The following is a 19,074-nucleotide window of genomic DNA, read 5'->3' as shown; positions in this document are numbered from 1 at the left end:
TGGTGTCATCATCATAAATTGTATGTAGCTTGTATAGTTTGATAAATTATTGCTAGTGCTCACCAATGTGCAATTAATAAATACATTATTTTGCTTTAATAGGTTATTTATAATACAGTTGTCGCAGGAGAGACAATCACCTGCTATTGGTGCAGCATTATCTTACTTATTCTTCACTACAACACTTAAATAAATAAATGTTTATGACATATCAATAAAATAATCATCATTGGAAAATATTTGAAAGTGTATATTTTCCGAGAGGGGTTGTTGGGGATGAAATTGTTCATAGTAGCCATACTTGACACTGACATCAACATTTTCAGCATTGAATAGGCATGAACTGTTGTGACAACTATGATCCATGGGCCACAGTTGCTAAGTAACACAAGCAACAATGCTTATTGGTATCGGTCCGAACGCTATGAAGGCGAAGGTGAGATACTAGCTGTTAATCCCTACCAAATCTGATTAAGATCTAATTGATCTTTCTTGTGAATTCAGATGATAAGTACCTGATGCTTTCCCTGCAGCAGTCCAATCGAGTACAAACGCCAAAAACCATACCTCTAGCTGATAAACAGGCGTCGTTTAGTGAATTCCGCTAGCTTGCCTAGTAATTTTGCTAATAAAAATGATCTTGATATTTTTATCGAACCTCTTCTCATATTGATATTTGAACCATAAAAATGTACAGTTCCCTTATGGTAGAAGGGCATATGAAAATTAGAGACCCCTTATGTTCCTCTGTCACAGAAGTTAAGTTCATCGACTCTCAAAGGGATAAGTAGTGCATTAACAGTTACTCCAGAACAGACTGGCTTGATACCTGACAGAATTTCCTGTTTTTTTGTTTTGATGACATGAATTTGGAGACATCCCCAACCCCATTTCTCTGCCCCACAGAATTCGGATTGGGTCCTGATCTAAGAAGGCATAGCCAAAAAAATTACTAATTTCTACCGTGTTTCGTTAACGTTTGACAAACCCCTCTAGTAAATATGAATATTACAAGCAATTATGGACTTCCTTCCTCCATATAGGATGTGTCGGGTATAAACTTCTAATGGGTAGAACTAGAACATTTACTCTTACTTCCCACAAAATTTGGTTAAGACCCGACTTGCCGTTTTAGTGGATGTCTAGATAACAGTTACTTAGAGGTCTTCTTCTTCCTGAAAGATGAAAGTAGGCGTGGACCCCTAAAAGGTAAAACTAGCACAGTTACCCTTACTTCTAAACAAATTTGGTTGAGATCTGATTACTTCTTCAGCTAGATTTTCTGATGGCGAGAAATCAATGGCTCCTCCCCTACAGAGGGCGAATCAGCTTTTTATCTCCAGAAGACAGGGCTAGAATATTAGCTTTTGTTCTCTACCAAGTTTCGTTAAGACCCAACAAAATCTTCTGGTAGAATGACAATGACAATAATTTGGAAAACCTCTCCCCACCAGAGGTTAGAATTAATATGAAACTCCAAGACGTACAACTACGGCACTTCGTCTTGCTTCCGATCAAGTTTGGTTAAGATCCAATTGCCCTTCTGCTAGATGTCCTGATGACAACAATTTAGGGGCATCTCCACTTTTTCTTTCCTCCAAAAGTCATATCACTCATCCCCAAAAGTTATAAATAAAAAAAAACAACTAGCTTTTACTTTCCAAGTGGTTTGGCTGAAATTGGACTGCCGTTTCTGGCAGGTGTCCTGATGAAATTAATTTAGGAACTCTGACATCGAGGAGAAGCAGCCAAAAACCAACGGTATATTCACAGAACAGCCCAGGGAAGGCAAGATCGTGACTAAAGGCTACATATTTTGAGCAAGCAAGTAAATCACCTATAAAAAAAAAGTGTTCTTTTAAATGGAAAGAAACAATAATACTGACAATAATCGAAGAGACATAGTGTTTTTTTCAACTTGATGATAGCCTTCTCTAACTGTTCTTGAAATATTTGAGATGTATTGTTTTGACAACCTGAATGTATACAGTATCTTTTGATTTTGTTTAACAACCACCTTATCATTCCCTGAAAGTCTAAACTTAGTACCCGTAGCCGTTCCTAAAATCAATATAGATACGCCCTTTTGGCAACCTGTATGCACCTAGTGTCTTTTGATTTGGTGCAATATTCCCCTCAATATTCACTGAAATTTTAAACTTAACTTTATCCGCAAGTATCCGCAAATTAAAAGACACTGTGAAATGCTCAACTCTGGATGTTGTTGCTGAGACAACTTCCTCCATTATTCAGCAAAACTCTTTCTGTGTTAGAGCTCGAGAATAGAGCTCAGGTACGTGACAGCTCAAATATTTTTAACCGTACCGGTTTTTTTTCACGTTTTTACGTAAAAACGCGTGAAATCATGTTTTTGCAGGAGAAACAAATAAGATTTTTGAAGTTCTGGAACAGAACCTTTTTTTTTATTTATTTAAAAAATAAGCTAAAATATAGGTGAGATATGATCTAGTTAAACTGAAATGTTTCTTCTTACTCACTGTTCATATTAAATCCATATGATTTTGGGTTTTCTAATGTTATTTTACCAGTATTCAGAATCTAGTGATAGAACGTGTTTGGGTACAAGGGTAATGAATGGAGGGATAGGATGCAAACATATTATTAACTTTTAATTTGCAATTTTTCAAAGCCTCTCTCCAACTTTCTACGATTGTTTACTCTACACGATGGTTCCGGGAAAATAATTGTGGAAATTCTACTGATATTACGCCAAATTACGCTATTTTCAGCAATCTCTACGCTTCTTTTTTCATACTTGTTTGGCTGGTCTCTTCTACTTCGTATGAAGTATATAGAATTTCGCAAGTGCTATAAGAGGATAAAGACAAACTAGAGGACTTTTATAAGCAAAATAAATTTTTTTCAGAAAATCTATCTTAATATAATAATACAATAATTAATAAAATATCGGAAATGGCTATTAGGCACACCCTTTGGTTTTTGACGTGTAGGCATCTCCCTTTCAAATGAAATATAAAATGCGCATATTTTTATGGGTAAAAGGCCTTTCTTATTCTTAAAGTGTGGCTATTTCTGTCTACTATCATTATTGAATAATATTCATGATTGTTTTCAATTTTTATTTCCACCTTTAGATGTTGATCGTGGAGAGATCCTTAAAATGATCCAATTCAACGTAGAAGAGAACAAGGAACATATTAATGGAGAAGTAGTTGTGAATGAATTAGATTTTTTCACCAAAGAATGGAAGGAATCACTCAAACAGGTTTTACCGGAAGTTACGACAATTATAGCTGCTGACCGTAAGTATCAAAGATTAGAATTAGACCTGAAACTGGGCAAACTGTTTGTGCTCTCCGATTGGCTAAAACTTGCAAGATGTGTAGATTGCACCAAGATAGGTCCTCTTGGTCCAACGAATGAAGAGAAAGAAAGTAAAGAAAAACAGTTGGTTGTGTCAATTTGTGACACAAGAATACCAACCAAAAATATTTTTACTCTGAATTGCTTGAAACTAACTGGGCGTGTGGGTAGGGGTAAGAAAACTTCAATGACAACAAAAAATATTGAAAAGAAATAGGCTGGATTAATTCATGACACCCAAAACAGGCCTAATTTTTTCGTATCCAATATAGTGCTTTTGTGTTGCAATTGTTATGTAATTTTAATTTTATTGGCTAGGAACTATGTTTAGTTATTGTTATATATGTTATTATCATGTGTTTTGACTTTATATGCAACTGTGTTTGTTTTTGCCATGGCCCAAAGAGGCTTTTGTTTTGCAGTTAAATAAAAAAAACAAGTTTTTTAAACTGAAAGTAAGGAGCGACATTAAACTTAAAACGAACAGAAATTATTCCGTATATGAACGGGACTGTCCCCTCATCAACGCCTGGCTATTTACGCTAAAGTTTTTTATTGTTTTAAAAAATAAAGTTGTGTGAAAGAGTCAAACTTTAGCGTAAAGAGCAAGGCGTTGAGGAGGGGACAGTCTCTTTCATATACGGAATAATTTCTGTTCGTTTTAAGTTTTAATGTCGCTCCTTACTTTCAGTTTAAAAAACTTGTTTTTTTTATTTAATTTCTGATCCTTTTTTAGTTAATGCAGCTTTTATTTGCATAAAAATTTTATTTTTCTTTTGCTAAATGGATGTCTTTACAAATTAACTTACATAACTAACTTCTATATTCGTATATTTTTCTTCTGGCAAAAAATACAAAGTTGCAGATTTTTGCAGATATGAGCTTGAAACCTATGTAATAGGGTTTTCTGATACGCTGAATCTGACGGTGTGATTTTCATTAAAATTCTTTCACTTGTAGGGGATGTTTCCCCCTCTTTAAAAAATCGAGTAAATTTTCTCAGGCTCGTAGCCTTTGATGAGTAATACTAAACTTAATAAAATTTATATATTTAGGATCAGCATTATAAACACATTCTTTTGATACATTTATTGACATCAAAATTCCGTTTTTAAAAGTTTCGATTACTATTGAGCCGTATCGCTTGTTTTTTTATTGTTTTTTTATTACGTATATGTTATTACGTATATGAAGGGGTTCTCCCCTTAGTTAATACCACGCTATTTACTTTAAATTTTAAAAAATATTTTGATTCACAAACCCATTAATAACAAAGTCCTTTTATTTATAATATATAGCTATTTTGAAATAAATAAAAAAAAACTGTAGCTTAATGAGCGAGTTTTTGACTTGGGGGAGAACCCCCTCACATACGTTATAATTTCTGTTCGTTTTAAGTTCTAATATTCGTTCTTACATTTTAGTTGAAAAAACTTGTTTTTTTTTTATTTAATTTCTTATCGTTTTTTAAATAATACTTGGAAATACGGCGCCCCCGTCAGAGAAATGTACCATAACCCAGAGGAACATCCTCCACGGAAATATTCTCCAGAGTAACCCCCTCCTCTAGCCCCCCCCTCCAGAAAAAATCCTTCCTGAAAATGGTTGTATACTTCCCAATAACCAATAAATAATGCTGGCAAGTCCGGCGCCCCCTTCATGGCAATTTCCCTTCCCCCATGAAAACTTCCTTCATGAACAGATCCTCCAACATAACCACCGACCCACCCTTCCCTCCCACTATCAGAAAAAAAACCTCCTGAAAACTTCTGTATACTTCTCAATAACCAATACTATATGTTAACATTGGGTAAAGTTCATAACTTTTAGCCCTCCCTCTGGGAACTTCGGGGGATTAAGTCATCCTAAAAGAAATATTTATCATATTTTCGACCATGCTGAACAAAATGGCTATCTCAAAATTTTGATCGGCTGACTTTGGGAAAAAAATAAGCGTGGGAGGGGGCCTAGTTGCCCTCCATTTTTTTTTGTCACTTAAAAAGAGCACTAGAACTTTTAATTTACATTCTAATGAGCCCTCTCACGATATTATAGGACCAATGGGTCGATACGATCACCCCTGGGAAAAAAAAACAAAAAACAAAAAAAACAAATAAACACGCATTAGTGATCGTTCTCCTGACAAAAAATGTAAAATCCCACATTTTTTTAGATAGGTGCTGGAAACACCAAAAGCAGAGTTCGCTTATATGCTGAATATGATGGTATGATTGTTAGTGCGATTATACAACATTTAAGGGATCTTTCCCCTTTTTTCGAAAATCAGCCGAATATTCTCAGGCGCGTAACTTTTGATGGTTAGCACTAAACTTGATGAAAGTTATATATTTGAAATCAGCATTGAAATCTGATTCTTTTGATATATCTATTGGTATCAAAACCCATTTTCTAGAGTTTCGGTTACCATTGAGCCGGGTCGCTCCTTACTTACAGTTCGTTACCACGAACTGTTTGATAAATATCTTTCTATCTATCTATATTACATCTAACTGGGCATGTATACTGGACAAAATAAACTAAGAGGAGAAAATATTTTGAAGGAATATGGGTTGCATCGATTCTTGAAACCCCAAAATGGACCAAACAGTGCTTTTATTCGATCGGATTGAATGTTACAGGGCATGTAGGTGGGAAAAGGGGATCCCAATGATGAAAAAAAAATGTTGACAAGAAAGTGTTTGGATTGATTCGAGATACCCAGAACTGGATCAAATTTGTTTTGTTTCCAATTGGTTTGCATATTAGTGGGCATGTGTACTGGACAAAATAAACAAATAGGAGGGAATATTTAGAAAAATGTCGATTCATAGCACCCCAAAGTTGACCAAGCAGCGTTTTCTCCGATCGGTTTGAAACTTTTAGAGTAAGGAGACTAGACCAAGGTAATCTCAACGAAGACACGTAATTTTGGGAGAAAAACTTAATCGAAATAATTGATAATACGAAAAATTAAAGGACAAGAGAACCATAATGAAGACAAAAAATTTAGATAATAATTATGGTTTTATTGGCCGATGAGTCCGAATTTGATTTTTTGTTTTTTTTAAGAAAAAAACCGAATCATTTTTGGTAAGTGACGCCAGCATAGATTTTTTTAAACAAACTTATAGTTACAATAAAGTAGAACGTGAACAATTCTTTTAATAAAGCGCTTGGTTAATAAAATTGTATATTTAAGATAATCTACAGGATGGGGGGTCTGGATTGCTTGAACCCAACAGGAGATCAAACATTATGTACACTTTCAAACCACAAGATTGAAAATCCCGCTACCCTTCCCATCATGAGTTTTAACGTAAGAATATTATTTAAAAATTATTGCACAGAACTGCGGCTGGTCGATCATTTTGACTGAATATTCAAATTTTGCCTAAAATTTATACTGTGAAAGCATATTTTAGCTCTGAAGCTGACAAACTGCAAAAACTTAGCAAACATTCCTACAATCGGTAAATAATAAAACGAATAGAAACTAATTAAAAAATATACTTTCATAAAAAGTCATTTAAAGAAAAACATAGAGCCATACTAAAAGCTTAAACGAGCAGAAATAAATTCATAAACACTAATCCAAACTTGAAATGAACAAAAATCAGTATAAATGAATAAATAAAACCTGAAACGAACCGTGATTAGTGTTTTCCTCTCTTTGTTCATGATGTTCGACAAGTAAAACCCCAGTTTAATTTACGTATCATTTCAGTAGAGATCAAATGACGCTCGGACCTTTAGAGGGTTTGGGGGGTGGTAACCGTGCTCTTGTTTGTGGTAATTCCTGTTGGTTTTAAGTTAGACTCGGTTATTCATTTTGAATTCTGCTCATTCTAAGCTTTATCTAAGTACCCATAGATGTAACATCTGTTTTTATGTCAATTTATTTTAATTATCGGTTTTTGGATTAAATTTATCATTAATTACTAACTTCTGTTCTTAACTTTTCTTTGATTAACTTGCTTTATGGGGAACTTTTTTTTTAGTATAAAAAAATAAAGAAAACACTAGCATCCCAGTCCAGTGGCAGTAATATTTTGCTATTATACCGACTTTGCTATGAGAAATGTACAAATATAAAGTTAAAAAAAATATTAAAAAAAGCTTGATTACAAATTTGAGAATCGAAAAAATGAACTTGGTACATACTAGCTAAAGAGCCTGCTGAGCAACAACTGTAAAAAAAAAAAAAAAAAAAAAAAAAATTGCTTATACGCTGTTGCGAGAACATGAAAAAACTCCCTTCAGCCATAACATAGAAAAATTTATAAAACTATTTGGCAAATAATCCTCCTCCCTTTTCATTATAATGCATCCCGGTGACATTCAAAATTCTAGTGTGAAACGTAGTCGGATTTGAAGGTATATCAGTTTCTTGTATAATTTGCAATTCATTATTTAGATAAACTGAACAGAGATAAAATTGGAATTTCCAGGAGGGAAGATATAATATTGGGAGGGGACAAGCTCATAAAAAAAAAATTGTCAAAATCTTGAGAATGTGGTCCTTACCTGCGCATGATGCATTAAGGAGGGAGACTCAGACAAAGCGTACGAACCTTGTCCCTCCTCCCGAACAAAATTTTCCCTGAAAGTTTCAAGTCGATCCTAGTTCCGTGAGACAAAACAAGGTATATCCACCGGAATCGAAACTTTGGAAATACTCTTACGAAGACAAAAAATTAAACCCCTGCTACTCCATGAGGCTTGGATTCATCACCCTGTTGTTTTGATTCATATAGACGATATACTCTGCTACTGCCTCTTTTCTACGGCTACGCTAGCAAAGCTTGTTGAATAATTTTTCCCCTTTAGTTTAGCTATACATTAAAAATAAACAGATTCTCTTTTATTACCGAATGATACTATGCTGTATACTCTCTTTTATACTATGATGTTGTGCCCATTTTGCGCATTTAAAATTTGCATACAAGCTTTTCAATTATCGAAGATATTTATGTCTTGGATGGAATTCTGTGTTCCCATATTCTATTTTTCTTGCGACATTTAGTCTACTGAGAATCGAGCCAAATGGGTATGGCAAGCTAATAAGACATATTTCTTGACTCTTTGATGTGGGGTGAAGGCCGTATCCAGGAGGGGGTTACTGCTTCAACTCCCCTCGACCAAAAAATAACTCCCCTCGACCAAAACTAAAAAAAAATAATCGTCCGACTCGCACGAAAGTAAGAAAAAAATACATGTAAATAAATTTTTGTTACGTTCGTAAAAAAAAAAATTTGGTAGCCCCTACCCCAAGCAAAAGTGAGCCCCTCCCCTCCTGAAGAAAGATCCTGGATACTGCCCTGAGTGAGGTTAATGAAATTAAAAGCTACGGGCGCCACCAACAGTGCAGCATTGCAAAAAAAACAGCTGAAAAATTTGAATGATCCTTAATTTGTCAATGACAATTGGTAGTTCAATTAAAGGTTAAAGGGCCAAATTAATAATTCTTAGGCCATATTTCTGTAAGTAATGAAAGAGAAAAAAAGCGTCTTTTGGATTTAGATCTCCCTATAATGCGACTGGGCTTACGAAACTTAGTTGGTACCTAACTTAAGGTACTATAGTTTAAATATTTTGTTGTTTTTGAAGGCTAAACACAACCTTTCATACTATGCCAATGACTTTGCCGTTTTCAGTATAAAATGTTTGAGTTGCTACTCTTGTATTATCACTTTTTACCACATACAATAAAAAGTATGTATGATGCTTTAGGGTTCAGGATGGCCTGACAACGTTCCGATAAGCCCACCCATGCCATGATCTATAAAAGTTGGGTTAACTAAAATATTTTGAGTTAATAAAAGTAATTTTATAAAATTGGGAGAATCAGATCTGGTGAATATGCGCTTTTACTGAAGCGCGGTAGGATTTCACATTTTTTGATCAACATTTTTAATTCCCAGTCCGGCTATATTTGCTTTATTGGCAACTATAAGCTTTCGATTTAAAAAAAACCAAAGTAAAAAAATGTCATACATTTTTTTGGCCTATCATCCCCATATATTCGACGTAGGTAAATGTTGCTGTAAATTCAGTAACATTTCTTTTACAATGGGAAGAAGGAGAAGATTGTGCCAAATTCATTAAAAATTCAACTTACATTAAGGAGAAAACTTTACAGACTTGGAACGAACCCTATTGTTGAGTCCTCCTAGCCAATGAACCGGACACTATTTTTGACCCGGAAGTAATTTATTTTTTTCAGGATAAATATCTTTTGTTTCGATTGCAACACTTTAGTTTATCAGTTGATGATGGTCACTGTATATGTGATCAAAATACCCAGAACTTTTTCTATCTGAAAATGAAATATCACGAAATTGGTGTTTGATATGTCTTTCTGTATCAGATTGAAACGCTGAAACGATGTCTGATGTTATTTTCTCCGAAATGTCAGAGAATAAATCAGAAAACTCTGTTTTTGAACAAAAATGAACAAATTTTAACTTTTCAGGTAAAAAAAAACAAGCGTTCGATAGAAGTTTCTAGATCAGTTTTGAGTTGACAAACTAGGTTTTCTGAGATACTTCAAGATCTTTTTAATACCCATCCTCCCCACCCTTCCCCAAAAACCCTACTCTTCGCAGGCATTTGAAATCAAAATCCATTCACCTTCATCACCATAAAAAACGACGTGGTAAAAATTATTTGTAATTAAACGTAAGAAAATTGCACATCTGATTGATCAAAGGAACAAAAATCACAGATAAAATTAAATCACAGGCTTAAAGCTCATCCTCAGAAAATTCATCTTCTTGACACTTCGCATTGTTGCACGAAACTCCTCTGCGTAATCGATAAGCTATGGTGCATTTCAGGCAACTTTTCTTGCAGGAGCATCTCTTACTGTCGCAACCATGAACTCGGCAAGAACACTTCACTGTCTTTAGAAGATGAGGAGGAGCAGCAGGAAGATGCTTATTTTTGGCTCTAAAACTTCGTTGCCTTGAAGATTCCATCCCCAGCTTAGGGGGTCAACCGTGTTCCCTAGCCAAATCTGAACCTGGCTGTAGATTCAGAACGAATGATACTTCGCTGCCATCATAGTTGGAGGCAGCTCTTGTGGGTGTACGAATGAGGTGGCAGTATTCTGGAAAACTTGGTTTCTGGCAGTGTCAAGACTTGGCAGATCCTGGCAGTTTTAGAGTATCAGCAAAGCTTTCTCTCTAGCCGCAGCTATCTCATCATGAGATGCAGATTTTTTGGTAAACAGGGTATCGGCGTCTCTAAAACTCGAGCTGGATAACAATAGCTCAAGAGCTTTTCCTTTTGCGATACCATAAAGGTGCAATGTTGTGTCGCAACCCAGTATGGCGTGACAGAACGGCAACAGCTGGAAAACTTCTGATCCTAGCTTGTCTTTTATCTGACAAACAGCCCAAGCTGAGCATTCACTTCCGAATTTTGCTTCCGGCGGGAAATAAACTCGATTTGAACTCGTGTCTACATGACAGATGAGGAGGACGATAACATCCATGTCATCAGCAACCACAATGGTGTTGCTATGGAGTGCAGTTTCCGTAGCGTTCTTCACTATGTCTAGATCAGTATCTCCTTCAGAGTGTTATACATCGCAAGCGCTGGCTACCAGAGCGTTTCCAAGAATCTTCAGAAAACGCGATTTGTTCTCCTTGCATGAAAGAATCTCCTCTTTCTTCATGCAAAGATTCATGTCTTCTGTAAATAACACTTCGCGGTCGATAGATCCAGCTCGACGCAAATGGGTTGCATCTTTGATTAACGGACCACCATCTTATCCGTCGAAGACTACAACTGTACGGGGATACTTTTTTTGATGTAATGAATGTACGAAAACATGATAGCCTTGTGTGTGGAAGCAACCTTCCACAGGATCTGATTGAAAAGGGCACCCCCGTCGAAGACGAAGCTGGTAATTCCCACCGGTCTTGGAGACTGAGCATCAATCCCACATGACTGATAGACTGCTTTTGCTAGCTCGGGCTTGTTGGCCTTTCGCATGAATACGTTTCTTTCGAACAGTGCAGGAGGAATGGTACAGAGCTCAAACTTGAAATAATCTTTCTTGAGACTAGACCTCTGGGCAACGATAAAGAACCTCTGAAAAAGTAGCGTCTGGTCGATGTGCGCCACCTCAGAAGAGCTCGACTATTTTACGGTCATCAGAGTCACTTGGTCTTTATTTTTAAAGACGTGTTCTTTCAAGGTCTTTTCTGACATCTTGTCTAAGATTTGCTTCCCAGCTGATTCGGCTTCGTCAACATTCACGCCTGGAAATGAAGTTACTCAATTTGCAACGTTTCTCAGTTGTACATTGCCTTTGAATTGGGATGACACTTCGAAGAAATTTACCAACTTCACGGTATATTCACAGTCATGGTTTTGTCTGTTCAGACTCAAGTCACGATGCTGCTCGCTTGTGGAGTAGCCGATGTTTCTCAGGTTCTGCATCAACAGGTTGACCTGAAGACACGCCGGCCTCGATAGGACCCAAATCGCTCTCTGTTCTTCAGTCATGCCACCACCACTAGTGAGTCCTCCTGATTTCTTTAGGCTTCGCATGTACTCTTGTTCAATAACTAAATCTGCTGAGAGGCCGGCCCAGCACCGATCTGACCTTACACCGCTCTGACTCATTGCGCCCAGCACCGATCTGACTCATTGAACATCTGAAACATTTTTGGGTGACGACTGGGAAGTTTAGTCATCTCTTGGATGCACAACCAGACAGATTTCACTTAAAGGTTGTACCCAGATGCGGCTAGGCAGGGAAGCATTTCTGCTGCAACCTGCAAATGCAGGTCCCATAGGCCTAGTCTCTCGGCACGTATAAACTTGAGAAGCTTTTCAACCATGTCAAAGTACTGCAGCCAGAGCTTTGCTGTTCGGTGATCTCGTAGGTCTCCAATCTTTTGTTTGATAATACTTTCCAGTAGTCCCAGCTCTGGTGCTTCGTCAAGGTCTCTGGGGGACATTTTTCCCTCAAGGGTGTCGTTTAAGAGTTTCTCAAGGCCGAAAGTATCCAAAGATCCCGCATCTTTTCCTAAAAGATGAGCATAGAGAGCCGAGCTCACAAGAATGTGAGCTCTAATAGCTCTATAAATTGCTTTCCCAGAGAGTATATGTGGTACCGTTGCCGGTGCGTACACTATTTCCAAGATATTCCTTGAGCCCACTGTCTTGCATCAGGGGCCCTATGCATTTGACGAAGCTCATCATCAAGTGAAAGCCTCCGAGTTTGATGATAACGTTGCCCGGCTCATTTGACACGTCGGACTTAATAATCTTAAAAAAAAAACACAAAAAAAAGATATCATGGTTATCACTTAGTTTTTGGGCCAAAAATAACGAAATTTTGCTATTTTTTTTAATAAAAAAGGATTTTTTCGTTTTATTTGACGTTTATAAGAAAAACTAACGTCAGAAACGGTTTCAGCTCTCAATTATGATACAGATAGACGTATCAACCACTAATTTCGTGACACTTCATTTTTTCATGAAAAATAAAAATTAATGTAACAAAAATAGCGAAAAAAAACAAATTTCGCAACGGGATAGAGATGGAGATTTTGGATATGTTGTTCATCGCTTTTTTCTGGTGTGGATGGTGAAGAAAGTATTACTTTATCAATTTGTTCCTGGTTCGGGCATTTGTTTTCCGTATTATTACTGTACTATATGTTGCAGAATAATGCTCCGGTCTCCGAAAATCGTTCGAGTATGCCCAGTAGACGTACATATTTGAGAGAATTACAAACTTGTAACACATTCTCAATAGGACAGCATTTCACCCTTTTCAGATAAATTATAAAAAGTACCTATATGGTTCGAGCATTTTGGTGTTTAACTTTATATATAGTTTAGCTCATAGATGATATATTTAGTTCTTTTTGTATATTATTTCGATTGTCCGTCTTGGTAGTTTATATTATATTTATTTTAGGAAAATACTCATTGTGAGTTTAATTGCTCAACAAATTCATATTTATCCCATCAAAGACGCCCAACTCCACCCTTCCCATAAAATTATTGAGATCATTCTAAAATTTGTGCTGAGTGCTTTTGTTTGATTTCTTTGAATTTTATCAACCCATCTTGGTTTTTAGTTTAAATTTTAATTGTATTCAAGAAGTTACTTACTCTATCCTTTGACGATTTGTGCTAAAACCCACAGGAAGCCTAATCCGACACAAGTGAACTGAGTCTGGATAATAACCTGTCTTCTTTTTAGTTGTTTATCATAACACTTTGACGGACGCTTTTGTGGACACACTGGAAGACCTTATGACGAGCGGAAAAGATAAACAGGCTTTTATAGCTTTGGAAAGAAGGTACATATATATTTATTTTCTATCTCCAGTTACATAAATGTATGTATGGTAAGGTCCAGGCGCGTCACTTGCACTGCCCAAAATGTTTAGGGAGGGGTAAAAAGATTTAACCAGCTTATTGGTCGTTTTTACCGACTAACTGTATTTCACCGACGGTTTTCATATCTTATGACCTAGAGAAGGATTGCTTCTGGTATTATTTTGGGGTAAATACCATTTGTACAACTTAGTAGTCACCTAGCAAGTATGCTTTGAACAGTGATGGATAGTTTTTTTACGCTTGAATGGTGTAGGATAGGATAATCATATATTTTGCCAAAAACCCGACTGAGTTTTATTAATTGTATTGTTTGTTAATAGTGAATCGCTTTCATAAGAATCCAACGATTTTCTTTACTAAATTGAAATAATTAACTCCGAGAGACCAATCTTTTAAAACTTATATTATTCTTTGGTAAGTAAATGGTTTCAATTTTGCCAACGGTTTCAATATCAACCATTCAAAATCAAATGTACTCGCTACAAAAACTGGCTTTGATTTGGAAGCACCATAAATGTTTATCGGTCCTCCTGTATCGATTGATGACTTCAGGGAAAATGCTCGATTTTTTTTTTTATTTATTTTTGTACACAACGGTACACTTGTAATAATTTCCCGTTCAAGCTAGTAACTCCAAACTGGGTTATTTAGACATTCGTTTCTAGCAGAAAAGGTACCAACTATAAAATTTGAAGTTTCCTTTTTTTTTATCTCCATTTAGAGGGGAGAAACTTTCTGCAGAGGCAACAATTAACAAAATCTAGGTGGGAAAAATGTATTTTTCAAAATATAGAGGGGCTGCAAATGCCCCCCTCCCCCAATTGACACGCCTGAATTTCCGATATTATAAGTATGGTAAATCCTAGTTTTTTCTTTGGATTATTCTTAGTTGTGACGGATAATGCTATTTGTGCATAATTTAGTTCCTAAGGATTAACTACTTGACAAAAGTAGGATATCGGAATTAATTTTGGCAAGCTTTAAATCGAATTTGTCAGACGTAAAAAGCATTCAGGAAGTGATTTATGGTCAATCCATTTTTACTTCCTTTTTCCCCACGACCTATCACAACAAATATTTTTGTATTTCAGAAAAGTCGGATTGAAAGAAAAAAAAATTCTTAATGTGTCACAATTCCCTGCTTTTTTGTAGATAAAAAAAGAAAAAAAAAGGAAAAAAAGCAATATTAAAACTTAAAAAGAATGGAAATTATTCCGTTACATGAAAGGGCTTCCCCCTCCTCAATACCTCGCTCTCTACGCTTAAGTTTGACTCTTTTGTCACGATTTTGCTTTTTAAAAGAATCAAAAACTTTGGTGTAAAGAGGTAGGTATTGAGGAGGGGGCAGCCCCTTTCATGTAGCGGGATAATTTCTGCTCGTTTTAAGTTTTTATGTTGCTCCTTACTTTCAGTTGAAATAACTTGTTTTTTCTAATATTCAATTTTTAATCGTTTCTCAGATAATGCCGGGAAATCCACATGGTAGCAACACTACCATGATATTTTTATCTATTTTTTCTGGGGGGGGGGCATCCCCCCTCAGATACGGAACAATTTTTGTTCCTTTTAAGTTTTAATGTTGCTCCTCACTTCCATTTTGAATTTCTTATTTATTTAATTTGTTACGGTCTTTCAAATAATGGCAGTAAATCCCCTCCCACTGGTGTAAAATATCTCCTGGAAATTTCCCCCCACAAAATTTTCTTCCTATGGAATATCACCTCCCTTACAAAATCTCACCTCAAAATCGCTCAAATTTCGGAGGTTAATTATGATTTCTTGGCTTAGTAGGAAAAACAGCATTGGTCAAGAATTACCATAATCAGCCTTAACAAAGACAGACTCTTCACATAATCATATAGAAGGCTCAAAACTATGATTAAAAAACGCCCAAGACCGATACGCTCGATACTGATACGCCCGATACCAATTACAGCCTTTTCCTTAGGGACCATGGAGAGTCATATCATCATCAAAAGCATTGTTATTGTATACCTTTTAACTATGCTGGACAAAATGGATATCTCGATATTTTGATCTGACGACTTTGGGGGAGGGGGAGGAGGCTAACTGCCCTCCAATTTTCTTAGTCATTTAAAAAGAGCACTAGAACTTTTAATTTCCGTTCGAATGAGTCATATCTCAATATTCTAGGACCATTAGTTTGTTACGATCATCCCTGGGGAAAACATCAAAAAAAAAAAAAAAAATGCATGATCTTTCTTTTTGAAAAAAATTAAATTCCACATTTTCGAAGAAGGGAGCTTAAAACCTAAATAGTAGGGTACAAAAAAATATTATTTTTGTACAATTCTGAAAAAGGCTTATGCCAGCTTTGCCTCTTACTCAGACTGTCTGCCTTGGCTTTTTCTCCAATTAGCCATGTCTCTTAAAATTTTCATCACAGTCCACCAAGTTGATTTTTGAATAAAATCAACTTGGTGAACTGTGATGAAAAAGTTGAAAGCCATGGCTAATTGTAGAAAAAGCGAAGACAGATAGTTTGAGTGAGAGGCATAGCTGGCATAAGCCTTTTTGAGAACAGTATAAAAATGATGTAATTTCAATTGTTGATAGATAGTCTTTCATCCATCCATCCTAGGGCAGAACTAAGGTAGATAGGCATGAGATAAGGGTGATTCAAATAGTCTATGAGTTCTATGAGCGATTTGAAGGCGATTGAAGACCCCAAATAAAAGGTTTTCAAGATTTATGAATGACCATGTCCACAGGACTTTGAAGGCAACTGAGCAACATAGATTTTTCTTATTACATGATCTTTGCCTACTGGGAAAGCCCACTGGAGTTGCAATGGGGATGACCGAGATTTTCTGTTGATTTTTGAATTAAAATCAACTGGATGGACTGTGATAAAAATTCAAGAGCCATGGATAATTGGAGAAAAAGGCAAGACAGATAATTGAGTGAGAGGCAAAGCTGGCATAAGTCTTTTTCAGAATTGTATAAAAATGATGTAATTTCACTTGTTGATAAAAACAAGACTTTGTTTCTTAGAGTTTCGGTTACTATTGAGCCGTGTCGCTCCTTGCTTACAGTTCGATACCATTTGATGCCACGGGACACTTTCTTCAAGAGTTACGATCGTAATCGTGGTAAAGTAGGAACATGAAGTTATCATCTACATTTACGAATACTTTATTTCCAGGTGTGTTTTTACTCTAGAAGACATGGAAACGGTGGCTCCGTGTTATGATTATTTCAGGAAATCTTTGGATGCTTTAGTTGATTCTCCATTAGAAGGCTGGAACTTGGAACTCACAGAAATAAAGGAAGATTTTCCTCAATATTTTTGTTATGAAAAAGTGCGTGAACTTGTGATTCTTAAGATAACATCCAGAAAATGTTAAATTTTCTTTGAAGCAAGCCAGTTTAAGAATTAAAGTAGCGGCTTTTAGTCTCATGTAAATCCTTTAGCATGCAGAACAAACGGATAAGAGTTCCTTAGAAACAACGGCGTCAATTGGGGAAAGGGGTCATATCTGTCCCGTCTCCAAACCATGTTTTGAAAACACCTTTTTTTGTATTTTAATGGGAAGTAACTTTTTTTGGTATATTCAGTGAAAAAAATTTAGAGAAAAATAATATTTCTCCCCCCTAGATTTTGAGAAATACATCCCCCCTCGTATATTCCCGTGGATTGACGGCATGGTCTAGAATTTCCCAAGAACGAAGCACATTGCTGGACTCGACTCGAAAAGGGCGTATCTTATATTTCCATCATTCCAAAAGAGTAAAAATAATATTTTCAAGGTTCTTAGGGAAGTCTTTTTCTTCGAGGACATAAAAAAAAGCACCTATAAAAATAACAATTCTTTCTTTATATAAGGTATTCTTTGAGCTACAGCTTATTCATGCAAATCAGACAAGTTTCTTTTTAAGAAATAATCAAAGAAATTGAAAACGAAATCTCATAATTTGAAAAAGTAAGTATAAACTTACACAACCGTACACGTCTTTAAACATCAAGAAAACCAGAAATTCATGTTTTAACAACAAAAAAGAGCTAATACGGGTCAAAAAGGTAATTTTTTTCTTGGTGCTTTACCACGCGTTTAATATTGCTTAATGCAATCTATTGAAATTGATTATTATTGCTGATAGCCAATCAAAACTATTTTCTTTAAATGAAAAACTTTTTAGTGGGTGTCAGTGACGAAAATCAATTGCGATAAGATGTATGAACGTGGCGTTAACTGTAATTAAATAAAAAAAAACAAGTTTTGTTTTTACTGAAACTAAGGAGCGACATTAAAACTTAAAACGAACATAAATTATTCCGAATATGAGAGGGGCTGTCCCCTCCTCAACGCCTTGCTCTTTGATGAAAAACTTGATGAAACTTTTATATTTGAAATCAGCATAAAAGTGATTCTTTTGATGTATCTATTGGTATCAAAATTTCGTTTTTTAGAGTTTCTGTTACTATTGAGCCGGGTATATACTTACAATTCGTTACCACGAACTGTTTGATAAAGACTGAAGGAATTTTCACAGGAAAATTGTCGTTTTAGTTCTTACTGCATGGATTTTGTTAAAACTGATCATGGATTTGTAGGAGTTTCTGTAAGTACCTGTATTCTTCTTTAGATTGGCTCAAAATAGGGCTAATTATTGTACAACGTAATGTAAATCCCTACTCTGTCCTCGTCCGTTTTAATTTATCAATTCCAGCAATTTATTTACTATGACAATATCAAATCAGTGGTACTTCAATTTAGTCGTATTCTAGAACGTGTTTAAAATTAGAAGAGGGAAACAGAAAACAATACGCTTCTAAACTTGCTTTTTCCTGACCTAATAATCGCTGCAAGATTAATTCGATTTTAAAAAGAAAAGCTTTAATGCTTTGGCTAGCTAAAGGAGGAGTCTCCGAAACAGGCACCTGCAAATGAAACTTATTTGAAGGTCCAAACACCCAGAGGAAAGTGAGTAGAAATTATTATGATAATATATATATATATATATATATATATATATATATATATATATATATATATATATATATATATATATATATATATATATATACAAAACAAAAAAAACAGACATTCAAGAAAGCGAGTTATTGAGGTAGATTACGTTGTTCTTTTACACATAGGTCCCCTGTTATCTTTTACTATTACTACTACTAACAACTTACTGAAGCATGAAGCCACCTGAGGCTAACACAGATACGCCCACTCCTCCTTCATCCCAATCTATCTATATCTATCTCTTCACACCCTCCCTAAAAGCTTCTATTTCACTTAAATCTTTCCTTATAGCATCCTCCCACCCCATTCACTGACGACCTACTTTTCGTTTGGCCGACAAGGACTATTTTTAGCAATTCGTCATTCT

General features: G+C 35.7%; 1 protein-coding gene across 2 annotated transcripts in view; it reads left to right on the top strand.

The window, feature by feature from the left end:
* The window catches only part of LOC148950837 (methyltransferase-like protein 22), a 29,972-nt gene extending 12,838 nt beyond the window's left edge, over window positions 1-17,134 (top strand). For both annotated transcript variants that reach the window (XM_089090035.1, XM_089090036.1), the window contains exons 5-7: window positions 3,117-3,284; window positions 13,574-13,673; window positions 16,880-17,134. In XM_089090035.1, the coding sequence (XP_088946161.1) occupies window positions 3,117-3,284; window positions 13,574-13,673; window positions 16,880-17,081 (470 nt within the window). In that variant the 3' untranslated portion in view covers window positions 17,082-17,134. The remainder of the gene's footprint in view (window positions 1-3,116; window positions 3,285-13,573; window positions 13,674-16,879) is intronic.
* Window positions 17,135-19,074: the final 1,940 nt, after the last annotated feature.

Source organism: Artemia sp. Qi Xiang Cuo, chromosome 6, assembly GCF_049724085.1.
Source record: "Artemia sp. Qi Xiang Cuo chromosome 6, ASM4972408v1, whole genome shotgun sequence".
NCBI classification, from domain to species: domain Eukaryota; kingdom Metazoa; phylum Arthropoda; class Branchiopoda; order Anostraca; family Artemiidae; genus Artemia; species Artemia sp. Qi Xiang Cuo.
Note: the sequence above shows the minus strand (reverse complement) of the source record. Positions and strands in the feature narration are given on the sequence as shown.